This window comes from Lepidochelys olivacea (assembly GCF_965140295.1).
Source record: "Lepidochelys olivacea isolate rLepOli2 genome assembly, chromosome: 28".
Lineage (NCBI taxonomy): Eukaryota > Metazoa > Chordata > Testudines > Cheloniidae > Lepidochelys > Lepidochelys olivacea.
In genome coordinates, this window is record NC_140438.1 from 241,363 (window position 1) to 257,561 (window position 16,199).

Sequence of the window (16,199 nt, forward strand, 5' to 3'; positions counted from 1 at the left end):
TAGCAGGGGGCTGCGGGTTGGGAGTGAGGGGCGCCGGCAGGGCTGGGCTAGCAGGGGGCGGCCGGTCGAGAGTGAGGGGCTCCGGCAGAGCTGAGGGGGGCCCAGGGCTAGCAGGGGGCCATGGGTCGGGGGTGAGGGGCGCCGACAGGGCTGGGGGGGCAGGGCTGGGCTAGCAGGGGGCTGCGGGTTGGGAGTGAGGGGCGCCGGCAGGGCTGGGCTAGCAGGGGGCGGCCGGTCGAGAGTGAGGGGCTCCGGCAGAGCTGAGGGGGGCCCAGGGCTAGCAGGGGGCTGTGGGTCGGGAGGGAGGGGCGCCGACAGGGGTGGGGGGGGTAGAACAGCAGGCAGTGTCCTGGCGCGGGTGCGTTTGGGGAACCCCCCACCCCCAGTCTCTGATTCCCTGTTGACCATCCCAGACAATGAGACAGGCCGAGGTTTGTCCAGACCAGAGGCCGCAGGTCCCCGCTCCCCACGGGCCCTCGGGTTTATTGGGGGCGGCTGGTGACACACAGGGGCAGGGGGGTTGTAGCCGGCGGGACAGACTGTCGGGGCGACGCTGTCTGTGATCTCTGCGTCTGCGGGGCCGGGGGGCAGAGCTGGTCCCGGACGCCGGGGTTCCTGGTCCTGGTCGAGACGGGCGGAGTGGGGATTCCGGTGGGGGTGGGCGGTCGGGAGGCGGGTCCTCAGGACGCGCTGGCGGCTCTTCGGCTCAGGACTGGGTGTGCTGGAAACAGGGAACAAAGGGGGTGAAATCTCCCCAGTGGGTCCCTACGGAGCCCCTGCCCCTCCCTGCCCCTCGCCCCGGCACGGCTGGCTCTGGGGCGGGGCGCGGGGCTGGCCCGGCTGCGGGGGGCTCTCACCTCGGCCCGTTTCTTGCTGCAGGTCCCGCAGAGGCAGCCGAAGAGGCCGTTCAGCACCTGGACCCCGCAGAGGAGCAGCTCCAGCAGCGAGGCGGCCAGCACCAGGGCGAAGAGGATCACGTTGAACCGGACCACGCCGGGCGGCTTCGCACACGTGTCCCACGTCGAGGTGTTGAACAGGTAGCTCTGCTCGCTGCACGGACAGGGAGGGGCTGGCCAGGTGCCACCCGGCCTAATGCCCCTCGACCCCGAGCCGCCAGCCCCCCGGCCCTGCCGGAGCCCCTCGACCCCGAGCCGCCGCCCCCCGGCCCTGCCGGAGCCCCTCGACCCCGAGCCGCCGCCCCCCGGCCCTGCCGGAGCCCCTCGACCCCGAGCCGCCAGCCCCCCGGCCCTGCCGGAGCCCCTCGACCCCGAGCCGCCGCCCCCCGGCCCTGCCGGAGCCCCTCGACCCCGAGCCGCCGCCCCCCGGCCCTGCCGGAGCCCCTCGACCCCGAGCCGCCAGCCCCCCGGCCCTGCCGGAGCCCCTCGACCCCGAGCCGCCGCCCCCCGGCCCTGCCGGAGCCCCTCGACCCCGAGCCGCCAGCCCCCCGGCCCTGCCGGAGCCCCTCGACCCCGAGCCGCCAGCCCCCCGGCCCTGCCGGAGCCCCTCGACCCCGAGCCGCCAGCCCCCCGGCCCTGCCGGAGCCCCTCGACCCCGAGCCGCCAGCCCCCCGGCCCTGCCGGAGCCCCTCGACCCCGAGCCGCCAGCCCCCCGGCCCTGCCGGAGCCCCTCGACCCCGAGCCGCCAGCCCCCCGGCCCTGCCGGAGCCCCTCGACCCCGAGCCGCCGCCCCCCGGCCCTGCCGGAGCCCCTCGACCCCGAGCCGCCAGCCCCCCGGCCCTGCCGGAGCCCCTCGACCCCGAGCCGCCAGCCCCCCGGCCCTGCCGGAGCCCCTCGACCCCGAGCCGCCAGCCCCCCGGCCCTGCCGGAGCCCCTCGACCCCGAGCCGCCAGCCCCCCGGCCCTGCCGGAGCCCCTCGACCCCGAGCCGCCAGCCCCCCGGCCCTGCCGGAGCCCCTCGACCCCGAGCCGCCAGCCCCCCGGCCCTGCCGGAGCCCCTCGACCCCGAGCCGCCAGCCCCCCGGCCCTGCCGGAGCCCCTCGACCCCGAGCCGCCAGCCCCCCGGCCCTGCCGGAGCCCCTCGACCCCGAGCCGCCAGCCCCCCGGCCCTGCCGGAGCCCCTCGACCCCGAGCCGCCGCCCCCCGGCCCTGCCGGAGCCCCTCGACCCCGAGCCGCCAGCCCCCCGGCCCTGCCGGAGCCCCTCGACCCCGAGCCGCCAGCCCCCCGGCCCTGCCGGAGCCCCTCGACCCCGAGCCGCCAGCCCCCCGGCCCTGCCGGAGCCCCTCGACCCCGAGCCGCCAGCCCCCCGGCCCTGCCGGAGCCCCTCGACCCCGAGCCGCCAGCCCCCCGGCCCTGCCGGAGCCCCTCGACCCCGAGCCGCCAGCCCCCCGGCCCTGCCGGAGCCCCTCGACCCCGAGCCGCCAGCCCCCCGGCCCTGCCGGAGCCCCTCGACCCCGAGCCGCCAGCCCCCCGGCCCTGCCGGAGCCCCTCGACCCCGAGCCGCCAGCCCCCCGGCCCTGCCGGAGCCCCTCGACCCCGAGCCGCCAGCCCCCCGGCCCTGCCGGAGCCCCTCGACCCCGAGCCGCCAGCCCCCCGGCCCTGCCGGAGCCCCTCGACCCCGAGCCGCCGCCCCCCGGCCCTGCCGGAGCCCCTCGACCCCGAGCCGCCGCCCCCCGGCCCTGCCGGAGCCCCTCGACCCCGAGCCGCCAGCCCCCCGGCCCTGCCGGAGCCCCTCGACCCCGAGCCGCCAGCCCCCCGGCCCTGCCGGAGCCCCTCGACCCCGAGCCGCCAGCCCCCCGGCCCTGCCGGAGCCCCTCGACCCCGAGCCGCCAGCCCCCCGGCCCTGCCGGAGCCCCTCGACCCCGAGCCGCCAGCCCCCCGGCCCTGCCGGAGCCCCTCGACCCCTCCCTGCCGCTCCGCCGGTACCCCCCAACCTGCCACCCCCTGGCTCTGGGACTGCCAGTGCCCCCCGACCGTGACCCGCAACCCCCCAGCTCGGCCAGCCCTGGGCTCCCGCCCGGCTCGGCCAGTTGCCCCCGACCCGCAGCCCCTGCCGTCCCACCGCGGCTCGCACCTGAGGTCGTTCCCATTTGCCGAGGCTGCCGTTGGACTCCAGGACCTGGCACAGCGGCCCGTACACCAGCCCCAGGGCGGAGACGCTCACGGCGTAGACAGAGCCGGCCAGCCCCACCAGGGCGAAGAGGATGGACAGGAACATCTGGGGCAGGGGGACCCCGTTAGTGCTGGGGATCAGATGTGGAGGGGACCCCTTTACGGCTGGGGGGGACCCCGCTCTTCGGAGGAGACTGGGAGCAAAGACCCTGTTGGGGACGGAGGGAGAGCCTCAACTCCCAGCGGTGGGGCGAGCCTGGGGGGTGGTTGGGGGTCGATTGGTTCCGGGGGCAGTGGGGGGCTACAGAGGGTCACTCACCCCACAGCGGTTCCCGCAGCAGCCCTGCCGTCCGGTCGCCTGGATGTGAATCGCTGGGATCAGGATCTGGAGAGAGACAGAGTCAGTGGGGCAGGACCCAGCCCCCCTACACTCCCCTTCCTGCCTCCCCCCTCGTACCAGCCCCCCCGATGCCCCCCGTACTCCCCTTCCAGTTTCCACCCTCATACCAGCCCCCGAACTCCCCTTCCTGCCTCCCCCTCGTACCAGCCCCCCCGATGCCCCCGTACTCCCCATCCTGCCTACCTCCTCGTACCAGCCCCCCCGATGCCCCCGTACTCCCCATCCTGCCTCCCCCCTCGTACCAGCCCCCCCGATGCCCCCGTACTCCCCTTCCAGTTTCCACCCTCATACCAGCCCCCGAACTCCCCTTCCTGCCTCCCCCCTCGTACCAGCCCCCCCGATGCCCCCCGTACTTCCCATCCTGCCTCCCCCCTCGTACCAGCCCCCCCGATGCCCCCGTACTCCCCATCCTGCCTACCTCCTCGTACCAGCCCCCCCGATGCCCCCGTACTCCCCATCCTGCCTCCCCCCTCGTACCAGCCCCCCCGATGCCCCCGTACTCCCCATCCTGCCTACCTCCTCGTACCAGCCCCCCCGATGTCCCCGTACTCCCCTTCCAGTTTCCACCCTCATACCAGCCCCCGAACTCCCCTTCCTGCCTCCCCCCTCGTACCAGCCCCCCCGATGTCCCCGTACTCCCCTTCCAGCCCCCCCCTCGTACCAGCCCCCCCCGATACCCCCATACTTCCCTTCCTGCCTCCCCCCTCAGACCAGCCCCCCCGAAGCCCCCCGTACTCCCCTTCCAGCTTCCCCCCTCGTACCAGCCCCACCGAAGCCCCGTACTCCCCTTCCTGCCTCCCCCCTCGGACCAGCCCCCCCAGCCCCACGCTCACCATGATGCCGCCCCCGACGAGGCCCCCCAGGTACAGCACCGCGGGGGTGAGCAGCTTGCCCCCCTCGTGCACGTACTGGGTGTCCCAGTCGGGGAAGCAGAGCAGCAGGTTGCAGACGATGCAGGTCAGGGCCAGGGGCAACAGCCCCAGGCCCACCACCCGGGAGCACTTCCCCGTGCACATGGCGCCCGCTGGGGGGGCTGGAGTGGCCTGGGGGTTTTACACCGGGGGGGGGACCCCAGGTAGCTCCACCCCCCGCCGCGCCCGCTGGAGTTGGCTCCCAGACACAGGTGGCTGGCACCAGCCGGGGGCGAGCGTAGGGTCGCGTGGCTGGGGAGGAGGGCTTTGCTCTGGTAGGCTCTCGGGGTGGGGGGGTGTTTGTTAGCATGGGGTCCCTCGGGAAGGTGGGGGTGTGTTGTTGTAGGGTCTCAGGAGTGGGGACGCCAGGACTCCAGCATCATGTCTGGCTCGCGTCCCTCCCCCCCACTGGCTGGCCCCGGGAACTCCCTCCCCAGCTCTTTCAGGTTTGGGGCATGGGGGCCGGGACGCCACAGGGCGAAGGAGACGTCGTGGGGCTGGCGGGCTCGGAGGGGAGGATGCCACGTTCCAGCTCTCGCCTCATCCCACCCCAGGCTCCCAAGGCCACCCGCTGATGGAGGGGGAGAACCCAGGCATCCGAGCGCCCAGCCCCCGGCTCTACCCCCCAGGGCACAGGATAGAACCCAGGAGTCCTGGCCCCCAGCCCCGCTCTGTGCATGGTGCTGGGATCTGTCACGCAGGTGGCATGGGTGGTGCCATAGGGTGCCAGCCGCCCGTGTCCTTGAGCCTAGACCGTCACGAGGGCCGTTAATGAGCTCAGTGCATCGATCGGCGCGATCAGGAGCGTCAGCACGAGTGCCTGGGAACCCCCGGGCCGGGGGGCGTCTGTTTACACAGGGACCCCTCTGGGGCGGGGCGGCTGGTGACACGGGGACCCCTCTGGGGCGGGGCGTCTGTTTACACAGGGACCCCTCTGGGGCGGGGCGGCTGGTGACACGGGGACCCCTCTGGGGCGGGGCGGCTGGTGACAGGGGGACCCCTCTGGGGCAGGGCGGCTGTTTACACGGGGACCCCTCTGGGGCGGGGCGGCTGGTGACACGGGGACCCCTCTGGGGCGGGGCGTCTGTTTACACGGGGACCCCTCTGGGGCAGGGCGGCTGGTGACACGGGGACCCCTCTGGGTCGGGGCGGCTGGTGACACGGGGACCCCTCGCCCACCTCCGAGACACGGACCCTCTGGGGCGGGGCGTCTGTTTAGACGGGGACCCCTCTGGGGCAGGGCGGCTGGTGACATGGGGACCCCTCTGGGGCGGGGCGTCTGTTTACACGGGGACCCCTCGCCCGGCACCGAGACACGGACCCTCTGGGGCGGGGCGGCTGTTTACACGGGGACCCCTCTGGGGCAGGGCGGCTGGTGACACGGGGACCCCTCTGGGGCGGGGCGTCTGTTTACACGGGGACCCCTCGCCCACCTCCGAGACACGGACCCTCTGGGGCGGGGCGTCTGTTTAGACGGGGACCCCTCTGGGGCAGGGCGGCTGGTGACATGGGGACCCCTCTGGGGCGGGGCGTCTGTTTACACGGGGACCCCTCGCCCGGCACCGAGACACGGACCCTCTGGGGCGGGGCGGCTGTTTACACGGGGACCCCTCTGGGGCAGGGCGGCTGGTGACACGGGGACCCCTCGCCCGGCACCGAGATGCGGCCCCCTCTGGGGCGGGGCGTCTGTTTACACAGGGACCCCTCTGGGGCAGGGCGGCTGGTGACACGGGGACCCCTCTGGGGCGGGGCGTCTGTTTACACGGGGACCCCTCGCCCGGCACCGAGACATGGACCCTCTGGGGCGGGGCGGCTGTTTACACGGGGACCCCTCTGGGGCAGGGCGGCTGGTGACACGGGGACCCCTCTGGGGCGGGGCGTCTGTTTACACGGGGACCCCTCGCCCACCTCCGAGACACGGACCCTCTGGGGCGGGGCGTCTGTTTACACAGGGACCCCTCTGGGGCAGGGCGGCTGGTGACACGGGGACCCCTCTGGGGCGGGGCGTCTGTTTACACGGGGACCCCTCGCCCGGCACCGAGACACGGACCCTCTGGGGCGGGGCGTCTGTTTACACGGGGACCCCTCGCCCACCTCCGAGACACGGACCCTCTGGGGCGGGGCGGCTGTTTACACGGGGACCCCTCTGGGGCGGGGCGGCTGGTGACAAGGGGACCCCTCGCCCGGCACCGAGACGCAGCCCTCTCGAGGCGGGGCGTCTGTTTACACGGGGACCCCTCTGGGGCGGGGCGTCCGTTTACACAGGGACCCCTCTGGGGCGGGGCGTCTGTTTACACGGGGACCCCTCGCCCACCTCCGAGACACGGACCCTCTGGGGCGGGGCGGCTGTTTACACGGGGACCCCTCGCCCGGTGCCGAAACGCGGCCCTCTCGAGGCGGGGCGTCTGTTTACACGGGGACCCCTCTGGGGCGGGGCATCTGTTTACACAGGGACCCCTCGCCCGGCACCGAGATGTGGCCCCCTCTGGGGCGGGGCGTCTGTTTACACAGGGACCCCTCTGGGGCGGGGCGTCTGTTTACACGGGGACCCCTCTGGGGCGGGGCGGCTGGTGACACGGGGACCCCTCGTCCGCCGCCGAGACGCGGCCCCCTCTGGGGCGGGGGGGCTGTCGGTAACGAGGTTCACTCCCCGTTATCTCTGGCTGCTGGGCAGGCAGCCAAGCTGCCTGTGACACAAACAGGGCCATTAAACCATAAAGGGGCCTGGCCTGCGTGTGGGGCCACGGGCAGGGTCCCATGGCTGCCCTCTGAGCACCTGCTGCTGCTCAGCCCCCCAGCACCCAGGGGTGCTCCCGGGCCTCACCTGGCGCTCGGGGCTGGGCGGGGCAGCCCCACCCCTGCGGAGGTCCTGGGGGTCAGTCTGGGGGTACCTTGGCTCTGTCTCCACCCTGCGTTTCGGGGTGTCGTCTCCGTGGGGCCGGAAGACCTGCGGAAGGAATCTCTCTCCCTTCGAAAGGCGCCCCCCCAATAAGAGGCAGCGCTGGGGGTCGCCAAGCTCTGTTTAATTCGAGATCAGGGGGGCGTCTCACCCCCCGTCGGCCCCCCCTCGGGGCCGCCCTCCCCCCGCCGCACCCGGAAGGGCGGCCCGTGGCCGGGGATCACCACGTCGGCCAGGGCCAGCGCCCGCCGGCGGCTCTGCTCCTGCCGGGCGGGGTCCTCGCTCAGCGCCCGCCAGGCGGCCTCGTCCTGCTCCCGCTCGAACAGGTCCCCGGCCACCAGCACCGTGCCCAGGGCCGTGCCCCGCACCAGCACGCTGGTGTGGGCGGCCGTGTGCCCAGGCGTGGGCAGCACCTCCACGTGCCCCGGGTCGATGGGGTAGGGGGCCCCGTCCCCCAGGTTATGGGGCAGGTAGAGCCCCTCCCCCCGGCTCAGGTCGAAGCCCACGAGCAGCGTGGCCCCGGGGAAGAGGTTGAGGTTGCCGGCGTGGTCAGAGTGGCCGTGGGTGCAGACCACGTGGGACACGTCCCCCGGGGCCACCCCCTGGGCCGCCAGCAGCCCCAGCAGCCGCTCCCGCCCCCAGGGCCCCCCCGTGTCCACCAGGGTGAGCCGGGGGCCCCGCAGCAGCGTGACGGTGCCGTCGGCCTGCATGGTGCCATCCGGGAGCGCCCGGCTGTACCCCTCCTGCAGCACCAGCACCGAGTAGGGGGTGCCGGGGATCAGGGAGAGCCCCAGGGGGGCCGTGCCCTCCGGGGGGCTCGCGGGGCTGGAGGGGGCGGTGGGCCTCAGGGAGAGCCCCAGGGGGGCCGTGTGCACCGGCAGGCTCATGGGGGTGGGGGGCAGGCTGGGGACGCTGCTGGCCTCCAAGGTCGGCCTTCAAGGGGGCTGGGAGGTTGGGGGTCGCAGGGTCCTCAGAGGGCGGAGTTCAGAGAGTCCCACGAGCTGGAGGTCAGGGGTCGCTGGGGGCTCCCGAGTCCTCGCCAGGCTGCGCCCCCCTCTCCTGGGGCCTCCTCGTGCCCTAGAGACAAAGATGGGGGGGGGCTGAGAGACTGCGGGACCCTCTGCCCTGAGTCACCCCCCCGCCCAGCCTCACTCCCGCGCCTCACCCCAGCCAGACCCCCTCGCACCCCTGCCCTGCTCACCCCCCAGTGACCCCACCTCCCCCCAGCCAGACCCCCCGCACCCCTCTGCCCTGCTCACCCCCCAGTGACCCCATCTCCCCCAGCCAGACCCCCCGCACCCCTCTGCCCTGCTCACCCCCCAGTGACCCACCTCCCCCCAGCCAGACCCCCCCGTACTGTTGGATCATATTAAAGAAGTTCTGTATTAAAATCACAAATGAGTTTGATTCCCCAGAGTTTAAAGTCCAGGGTATTACTAATGAAGAGGTCTCTTGGTTTTTGGTGCTGTTTCTCTCCCTCTCTGTGTGAAACTTGCAAGCTGCTAACTGTGTTAGTACATCCTACGACAGAGTCTGTTCTCAACGCAATTCACAGAGAGAGAGACTCAAAGCAATACTCTGTAACAACAGAAACAGCCCCCAGAGACTCCCCGCCCTTTTGTTGTATTAACCATTGTGATTCAAATAGAGATAGAGGATGGATGTGGATGGATGCTTGGTGTGGATAATAACTGAATGATCAGGGAGGTGCCAGCCTAAGAATCCAGTGTCCATCGGCTGAAGAAGGCGTCAAGTGGAAATAACCAGAGGACCCCCCCCCCCCCCCCGGAGGGCAGACTGGATCCACCCAACAGCCTCAAGAATGGGAGAACCAAAGAACAAGAGAACATCTTGGAGCCGTCAGGAATGTGCCATCTGCTGATTGATTCAGCAACCGCATGATGAAGCAATTCCCATAGACTGGCCTAGGAAGAAATTCCTATAAAAATAGACTCTGGAAAGTGAGAACTTTGGGGTCTGATTCTGCAAACCAACTTCCAGGAGCATCAGACAAGGCCCTGCTGCCTCCTCATGTCCAGGCCTCCTGGCCAGCGGCTTGGCCTGAGCAGCTCTAAGGCTGGTAAGGATGATAACCACCTTGCAGAACCGGTGTGGGTGGGTGGGTGGGTGGGTGTGTGTGGGTGTGTGTGGGTGGGTGTGTATGAATGAACGTGTGAATAAATATGAGATTGAATGGCATGTTATAGCTGTAACTAACTGCTCACTCGGATTCTTTCTGTCCTCACAATAAATGTGGCATTTTGCCTTTTTCCCTTTAATAAGATCCTGCTGGTTTTTATTTTATTGGTATAACAGTGCCCCTCGGCCCCGCTCACCCCCCAGTGACCCCATCTCCCTCCAGCCAGACCCCCCCCACCCCTCTGCCCCGCTCACCCCCCAGTGACCCCATCTCCCTCCAGCCAGACCCCCCCACACCCCTCTGCCCCGCTCACCCCCCAGTGACCCACCTTCCCCCAGCCAGACCCCCCGCACCCCTCTGCCCCGCTCACCCCCCAGTGACCCCACCTCCCCCCCGCACCCCTCTGCCCCGCTCACCCCCCAGTGACCCACCTCCCCCAGCCAGACCCCCCCGCACCCCTCTGCCCCGCTCACCCCCCAGTGACCCCACCTCCCTCCAGCCAGACCCCCCGCACCCCTCTGCCCCGCTCACCCCCCAGTGACCCACCTCCCCCCCGCCAGACCCCCCCGCACCCCTCGGCCCCGCTCACCCCCCAGTGACCCACCTTCCCCCAGCCAGACCCCCCCACACCCCTCTGCCCCGCTCACCCCCCAGTGACCCACCTCCCTCCAGCCAGACCCCCCCCCGCACCCCTCTGCCCCGCTCACCCCCCAGTGACACCATCTCCCTCCAGCCAGACCCCCCCACACCCCTCTGCCCCGCTCACCCCCCAGTGACCCCATCTCCCTCCAGCCAGACCCCCCCACACCCCTCTGCCCCGCTCACCCCCCAGTGACCCACCTTCCCCCAGCCAGACCCCCCCGCACCCCTCTGCCCCGCTCACCCCCCAGTGACCCACCTTCCCCCAGCCAGACCCCCCGCACCCCTCTGCCCCGCTCACCCCCCAGTGACCCCACCTCCCCCCGCACCCCTCTGCCCCGCTCACCCCCCAGTGACCCCACCTCCCCCAGCCAGACCCCCCCGCACCCCTCTGCCCCGCTCACCCCCCAGTGACACCATCTCCCTCCAGCCAGACCCCCCCACACCCCTCTGCCCCGCTCACCCCCCAGTGACCCCATCTCCCTCCAGCCAGACCCCCCCACACACCTCTGCCCCGCTCACCCCCCAGTGACCCACCTTCCCCCAGCCAGACCCCCCGCACCCCTCTGCCCCGCTCACCCCCCAGTGACCCACCTTCCCCCAGCCAGACCCCCCGCACCCCTCTGCCCCGCTCACCCCCCAGTGACCCCACCTCCCCCCGCACCCCTCTGCCCCGCTCACCCCCCAGTGACCCCACCTCCCCCAGCCAGACCCCCCCGCACCCCTCTGCCCCGCTCACCCCCCAGTGACCCCACCTCCCTCCAGCCAGACCCCCCGCACCCCTCTGCCCCGCTCACCCCCCAGTGACCCCACCTCCCCCCAGCCAGACCCCCCGCACCCCTCGGCCCCGCTCACCCCCCAGTGACCCACCTCCCCCCCGCCAGACCCCCCCGCACCCCTCGGCCCCGCTCACCCCCCAGTGACCCCACCTCCCTCCAGCCAGACCCCCCGCACCCCTCGGCCCCGCTCACCCCCCAGTGACCCCACCTCCCCCCAGCCAGACCCCCCCGCACCCCTCGGCCCCGCTCACCCCCCAGTGACCCCACCTCCCCCCAGCCAGACCCCCCCACACCCCTCGGCCCCGCTCACCCCCCAGTGACCCCACCTCCGCCCAGCCAGACCCCCCACACCCCTCGGCCCCGCTCACCCCCCAGTGACCCCACCTCCCCCCAGCCAGACCCCCCCGCACCCCTCGGCCCCGCTCACCCCCCAGTGACCCCACCTCCCCCCAGCCAGACCCCCCCCACACCCCTCTGCCCCGCTCACCCCCCAGTGACCCACCTCCCTCCAGCCAGACCCCCCCGCACCCCTCTGCCCTGCTCCCCCCCCAGTGACCCACCTTCCCCCAGCCAGACCCCCCGCACCCCTCTGCCCCGCTCACCCCCCAGTGACCCACCTCCCTCCAGCCAGACCCCCCCACACCCCTCGGCCCCGCTCACCCCCCAGTGACCCCACCTCCCCCCAGCCAGACCCCCCCGCACCCCTCTGCCCCGCTCACCCCCCAGTGACCCACCTTCCCCCAGCCAGACGCCCCACACCCCTCTGCCCCGCTCACCCCCCAGTGACCCCATCTCCCCCCCGCACCCCTCTGCCCCGCTCACCCCCCAGTGACCCACCTCCCTCCAGCCAGACCCCCCCACACCCCTCTGCCCCGCTCACCCCCCAGTGACCCACCTCCCTCCAGCCAGACCCCCCCGCACCCCTCTGCCCTGCTCCCCCCCCAGTGACCCACCTTCCCCCAGCCAGACCCCCCGCACCCCTCTGCCCCGCTCACCCCCCAGTGACCCACCTCCCTCCAGCCAGACCCCCCCACACCCCTCGGCCCCGCTCACCCCCCAGTGACCCACCTTCCCCCAGCCAGACCCCCCCCCGCACCCCTCTGCCCTGCTCACCCCCCAGTGACCCACCTCCCTCCAGCCAGACCCCCCCCACCCCTCTGCCCCGCTCACCCCCCAGTGACCCCACCTCTCCCCAGCCAGACCCCCCCACACCCCTCTGCCCCGCTCACCCCCCAGTGACCCACCTCCCCCCAGCCAGACCCCCCCACACCCCTCTGCCCCGCTCACCCCCCAGTGACCCACCTCCCCCCAGCCAGACCCCCCCCACCCCTCTGCCCCGCTCACCCCCCAGTGACCCCACCTCCCCCCAGCCAGACCCCCCCGCACCCCTCGGCCCCGCTCACCCCCCAGTGACCCCATCTCCCCCCCGCACCCCTCTGCCCCGCTCACCCCCCAGTGACCCACCTCCCCCAGCCAGACCCCCCCCACCCCTCTGCCCCGCTCACCCCCCAGTGACCCCACCTCCCCCCCGCCAGACCCCCCCCACCCCTCTGCCCCGCTCACCCCCCAGTGACCCCATCTCCCCCCAGCCAGACCCCCCCCACCCCTCTGCCCCGCTCACCCCCCAGTGACCCACCTCCCCCCAGCCAGACCCCCCCGCACCCCTCGGCCCCGCTCACCCCCCAGTGACCCACCTCCCTCCAGCCAGACCCCCCGCACCCCTCGGCCCCGCTCACCCCCCAGTGACCCCACCACCCCCCAGCCAGACCCCCCCATTTAATCCTTACAATGGTCTCGTCCGTGGGGTGGCGCGTGATTCCGGAAATACCTCCTGGCAGCCACCAGGTTGGGAGGCGCGATCCGTACCGTAATTTAATGACCGGAAGCACCCTATGACCTCAACGGAAGCGATCCCGTCTTGGGAGCCGCCATATTGGCGGCAGAAGCTCCCCCCGCGCACAAGCGGCTCGACAGGTGCCGCCATCTTGGTTGCTCTTTACCGGAAGTTAGCTCCTGGGTGCCGCCATCTTGGAAGTGGCTCTTATGGGGCAACCATGGGCCGTGAGGCCGATGGGCGCCGCCATGTTAGAAACACGGCGCTGGACGGGTAGCGCCGAGGGACCTGAATATTAAAATAAACGAAATCTCTTTCGCCGGGTTTGGTTCCCACGAGGTGCAGAGAGGGCTGCCGCCCTTAGGCCTGGTGGCCACCCTGGCCCTTCCTCCTACACCTCCCCGCTGCGCACCCCATCCCATCACCCCCCACATGGCTTCAGCCCTTATTACCGCTCCGCCCTCGAACGATCTCCCCCAGCTCCTATGGGTCTGGCCTCACCCCCTCCCTTAACCCCTCGATGGTATCGTCCGTATTCCAAACCGGAAATGGCCCCCGGGCGGCGCCATGTTGGGAAGGGGGAAACAGAAAGGAAGCGAAACTGAGCGCCGCCATTTTGGAAGAGGCTGGTCAGGCGGAAGTGACTCCTGGAAGCCGCCATGTTTGACTCACAGGAAGCGACCCGATTGTGGGCACCGCCATCTTGGCACCCCTCACCGGAAGTTCGCAACTGGGCATCGCCATATTGAAAGTGGTCTTTACGGCACTGTGGGCTGGGCGCCGCCATGTTGGGAACACGGCGCTGGACGGTAAGCGGTGAGGGACAGAAATGTTAAAAAAAAACCTCAACACGTCTTTGTGGGGCTTAATTCCCCCGGCCCCTCCCCCATAAACTCAAATCCCCCCTCTTGACCCCTCCCCCGCACAACAGGGGCCCAGGAAGGGGGGGCAAGAGAGGGGGGTTATGTCCCCCCTGCCCCTACAGCTGCCTCAACCCCCAATGCCCCCTCCTGCCCCCTGCCCCCCCTTACAGCCCGGCTCCCTCCTGCCCCCTTCTCCCCCCAACCCGCCCCTCCTGCCCCCCTTACAGCCCAGCTCCCTCCTGCCCCCAACTGCCCCTCCTGCCCCCTGCCCCCCCTTACAGCCCAGCTCCCTCCTGCCCCCTGCCCCCCCTTCTCCCCCCAACCCGCCCCTCCCGCCCCCCCTTACAGCCCAGCTCCCTCCTGCCCCCCTTCTTCCCCTTGCCCCAACCCCCCCTCCTGCCCCCAACCCCCTTCTCGCCCCTGCCCCCCCTTACAGCCCGGCTCCCTCCTGCCCCCCTTCTCCCCCCCAACCCGCCCCTCCTGCCCCCCTTACAGCCCAGCTCCCTCCTGCCCCCAACTGCCCCTCCTGCCCCCTGCCCCCCCTTACAGCCCAGCTCCCTCCTGCCCCCAACTGCCCCTCCTGCCCCCTGCTCCCCCTTACAGCCCGGCTTCCTCCTGCCCCCCTTCTCCCCCCAACCTGCCCCTCCCGCCCCCCCTTAGAGCCCAGCTCCCTCCTGCCCCCCTTCTCCCCCCAACCAGCCCCTCCTGCCCCCCCTTACAGCCCGGCTCCCTCCTGCCCCCCTTCTCCCCCCAACCTGCCCCTCCCGCCCCCCCTTAGAGCCCAGCTCCCTCCTGCCCCCCTTCTCCCCCCAACCCGCCCCTCCTGCCCCCCCTTACAGCCCGGCTCCCTCCTGCCCCCCTTCTCCCCCCAACCTGCCCCTCCTGCCCCCCCTTACAGCCCGGCTTCCTCCTGCCCCCCTTCTCCCCCCAACCTGCCCCTCCCGCCCCCCCTTAGAGCCCAGCTCCCTCCTGCCCCCCTTCTCCCCCCAACCAGCCCCTCCTGCCCCCCCTTACAGCCCGGCTCCCTCCTGCCCCCCTTCTCCCCCCAACCTGCCCCTCCCGCCCCCCCTTAGAGCCCAGCTCCCTCCTGCCCCCTTCTCCCCCCAACCCGCCCCTCCCGCCCCCCCTTACAGCCCAGCTCCCTCCTGCCCCCCTTCTCCCCCCAACCCGCCCCTCCCGCCCCCCCTTACAGCCCAGCTCCCTCCTGCCCCCCTTCTCCCCCCAACCCGCCCCTCCTGCCCCCCTTACAGCCCAGCTCCCTCCTGCCCCCTTCTCCCCCCAACCCGCCCCTCCCGCCCCCCCTTACAGCCCAGCTCCCTCCTGCCCCCTGCCCCCCCTTCTCCCCCCAACCCGCCCCTCCTGCCCCCCCTTACAGCCCAGCTCCCTCCTGCCCCCCTTCTCCCCCCCAACCAGCCCCTCCTGCCCCCCCTTACAGCCCAGCTCCCTCCTGCCCCCTGCCCCCCTTCTCCCCCCAACCCGCCCCTCCTGCCCCCCTTACAGCCCAGCTCCCTCCTGCCCCCCTTCTCCCCCCAACCAGCCTCTCCTGCCCCCCCCTTACAGCCCAGCTCCCTCCTGCCCCCTGCCCCCCCTTCTCCCCCCAACCTGCCCCTCCCGCCCCCTCTTACAGCCCAGCTCCCTCCTGCCCCCTGCCCCCCCTTCTCCCCCCAACCCGCCCCTCCCGCCCCCCCTTACAGCCCAGCTCCCTCCTGCCCCCCTTCTCCCCCCAACCAGCCCCTCCTGCCCCCCCCTTACAGCCCAGCTCCCTCCTGCCCCCAACTGCCCCTCCTGTCCCCTGTCCCCCCTTACAGCCCAGCTCCCTCCTGCCCCCAACCCCCCTTCTCCCCCCAACCTGCCCCTCCTGCCCCCAACCCCCCTTCTCCCCCCAACCAGCCCCTCCTGCCCCCCCCTTACAGCCCAGCTCCCTCCTGCCCCCAACTGCCCCTCCTGTCCCCTGTCCCCCCTTACAGCCCAGCTCCCTCCTGCCCCCAACCCCCCTTCTCCCCCCAACCTGCCCCTCCTGCCCCCAACCCCCCTTCTCCCCCCAACCCGCCCCACCTGCCCCCCCTTACAGCCTAGCTCCCTCCTGCCCCGTCCCCCTTCTCCCCCTCGCCCCAACCCCCCTCCTGCCCCCAACCCCCTTCTCGCCCCTGCCCCCCCTTACAGCCGAGCTCCCTCCTGCCCCCTGTCCCCCTTCTCCGCCTCGCCCCAACCCTCCCTCCTGCCCCCAAAACCCCCTTCTCTCCCCTGCCCCCCTTACAGCCCAGCTCCCTCCTGCCCCCTGCCCCCTTCTCCGCCTCGCCCCAACCCCCCCTCCTGCCCCCAAACCCCTTCTTTCCCCTGCCCCCCCTTACAGCCCAGCTCCCTCCTGCCCCCCTTCTCCCCCTTGCCCCAACCCCCCCTCCTGCCCCCAACCCCCCTTCTCCCCCCAACCCGCCCCTCCTGCCCCCCCTTACAGCCCAGGTCCCCCCCTGCCCTCCTGTGACGCATGGCTGGAAAGGGTTAAACATCCTGCAGAATAAATAACCCTCCGCGGATCTGCGGGGAGAGAACGTCTGTGTTTTTATGTCTTTACGCACGACAGGGACCCTGTGTTCGGGTATCGCTTCAATGCGCCGTGAGCACGGGCTATCTCGGCGTTCATCGCCCTCTGCAGCGTCCCGCCCGTG

General features: G+C 72.2%; 2 protein-coding genes across 2 annotated transcripts; both read right to left on the bottom strand.

Annotated features, from left to right (window-relative positions):
* Positions 1-583: 583 nt before the first annotated feature.
* LOC311513949 (transmembrane 4 L6 family member 5-like) lies at positions 584-4,498 on the bottom strand. The gene is made up of 5 exons (XM_084616165.1): positions 4,302-4,498; positions 3,388-3,453; positions 3,011-3,174; positions 858-1,050; positions 584-721 (listed from the first exon to the last, which is right to left on the bottom strand). Exons 1-5 carry the CDS (start codon positions 4,482-4,484, stop codon positions 707-709), a joined length of 621 nt encoding a protein of 206 aa, XP_084472291.1. The 5' UTR covers positions 4,485-4,498; the 3' UTR covers positions 584-706.
* A 2,883-nt stretch (positions 4,499-7,381) lies between these two features.
* Positions 7,382-12,932, bottom strand: MBLAC1 (metallo-beta-lactamase domain containing 1). Its single transcript, XM_084616204.1, has 2 exons — positions 12,624-12,932; positions 7,382-8,355 (listed from the first exon to the last, which is right to left on the bottom strand). Exon 2 carries the CDS (start codon positions 8,163-8,165, stop codon positions 7,413-7,415), a length of 753 nt encoding a protein of 250 aa, XP_084472330.1. The 5' UTR covers positions 8,166-8,355; positions 12,624-12,932; the 3' UTR covers positions 7,382-7,412.
* Positions 12,933-16,199: the final 3,267 nt, after the last annotated feature.

Bases quoted from the DNA above. Each gene is read 5' to 3' on its own strand.
- LOC311513949 (XM_084616165.1), bottom strand. From the start codon at position 4,484: ATGTGCACGGGGAAGTGCTCCCGGGTGGTGGGCCTGGGGCTGTTGCCC. The intron at 3,454-4,301 runs GTGAGCGTGGGG...GTCTCTCTCCAG, and splicing joins TCGTCGGGGGCGGCATCATG to ATCCTGATCCCAGCGATTCA. The intron at 1,051-3,010 runs GCAGGGGCTGCG...CTGTCCGTGCAG, and splicing joins GTGCGAGCCGCGGTGGGACG to CGAGCAGAGCTACCTGTTCA.
- MBLAC1 (XM_084616204.1), bottom strand. From the start codon at position 8,165: ATGAGCCTGCCGGTGCACACGGCCCCCCTGGGGCTCTCCCTGAGGCCC.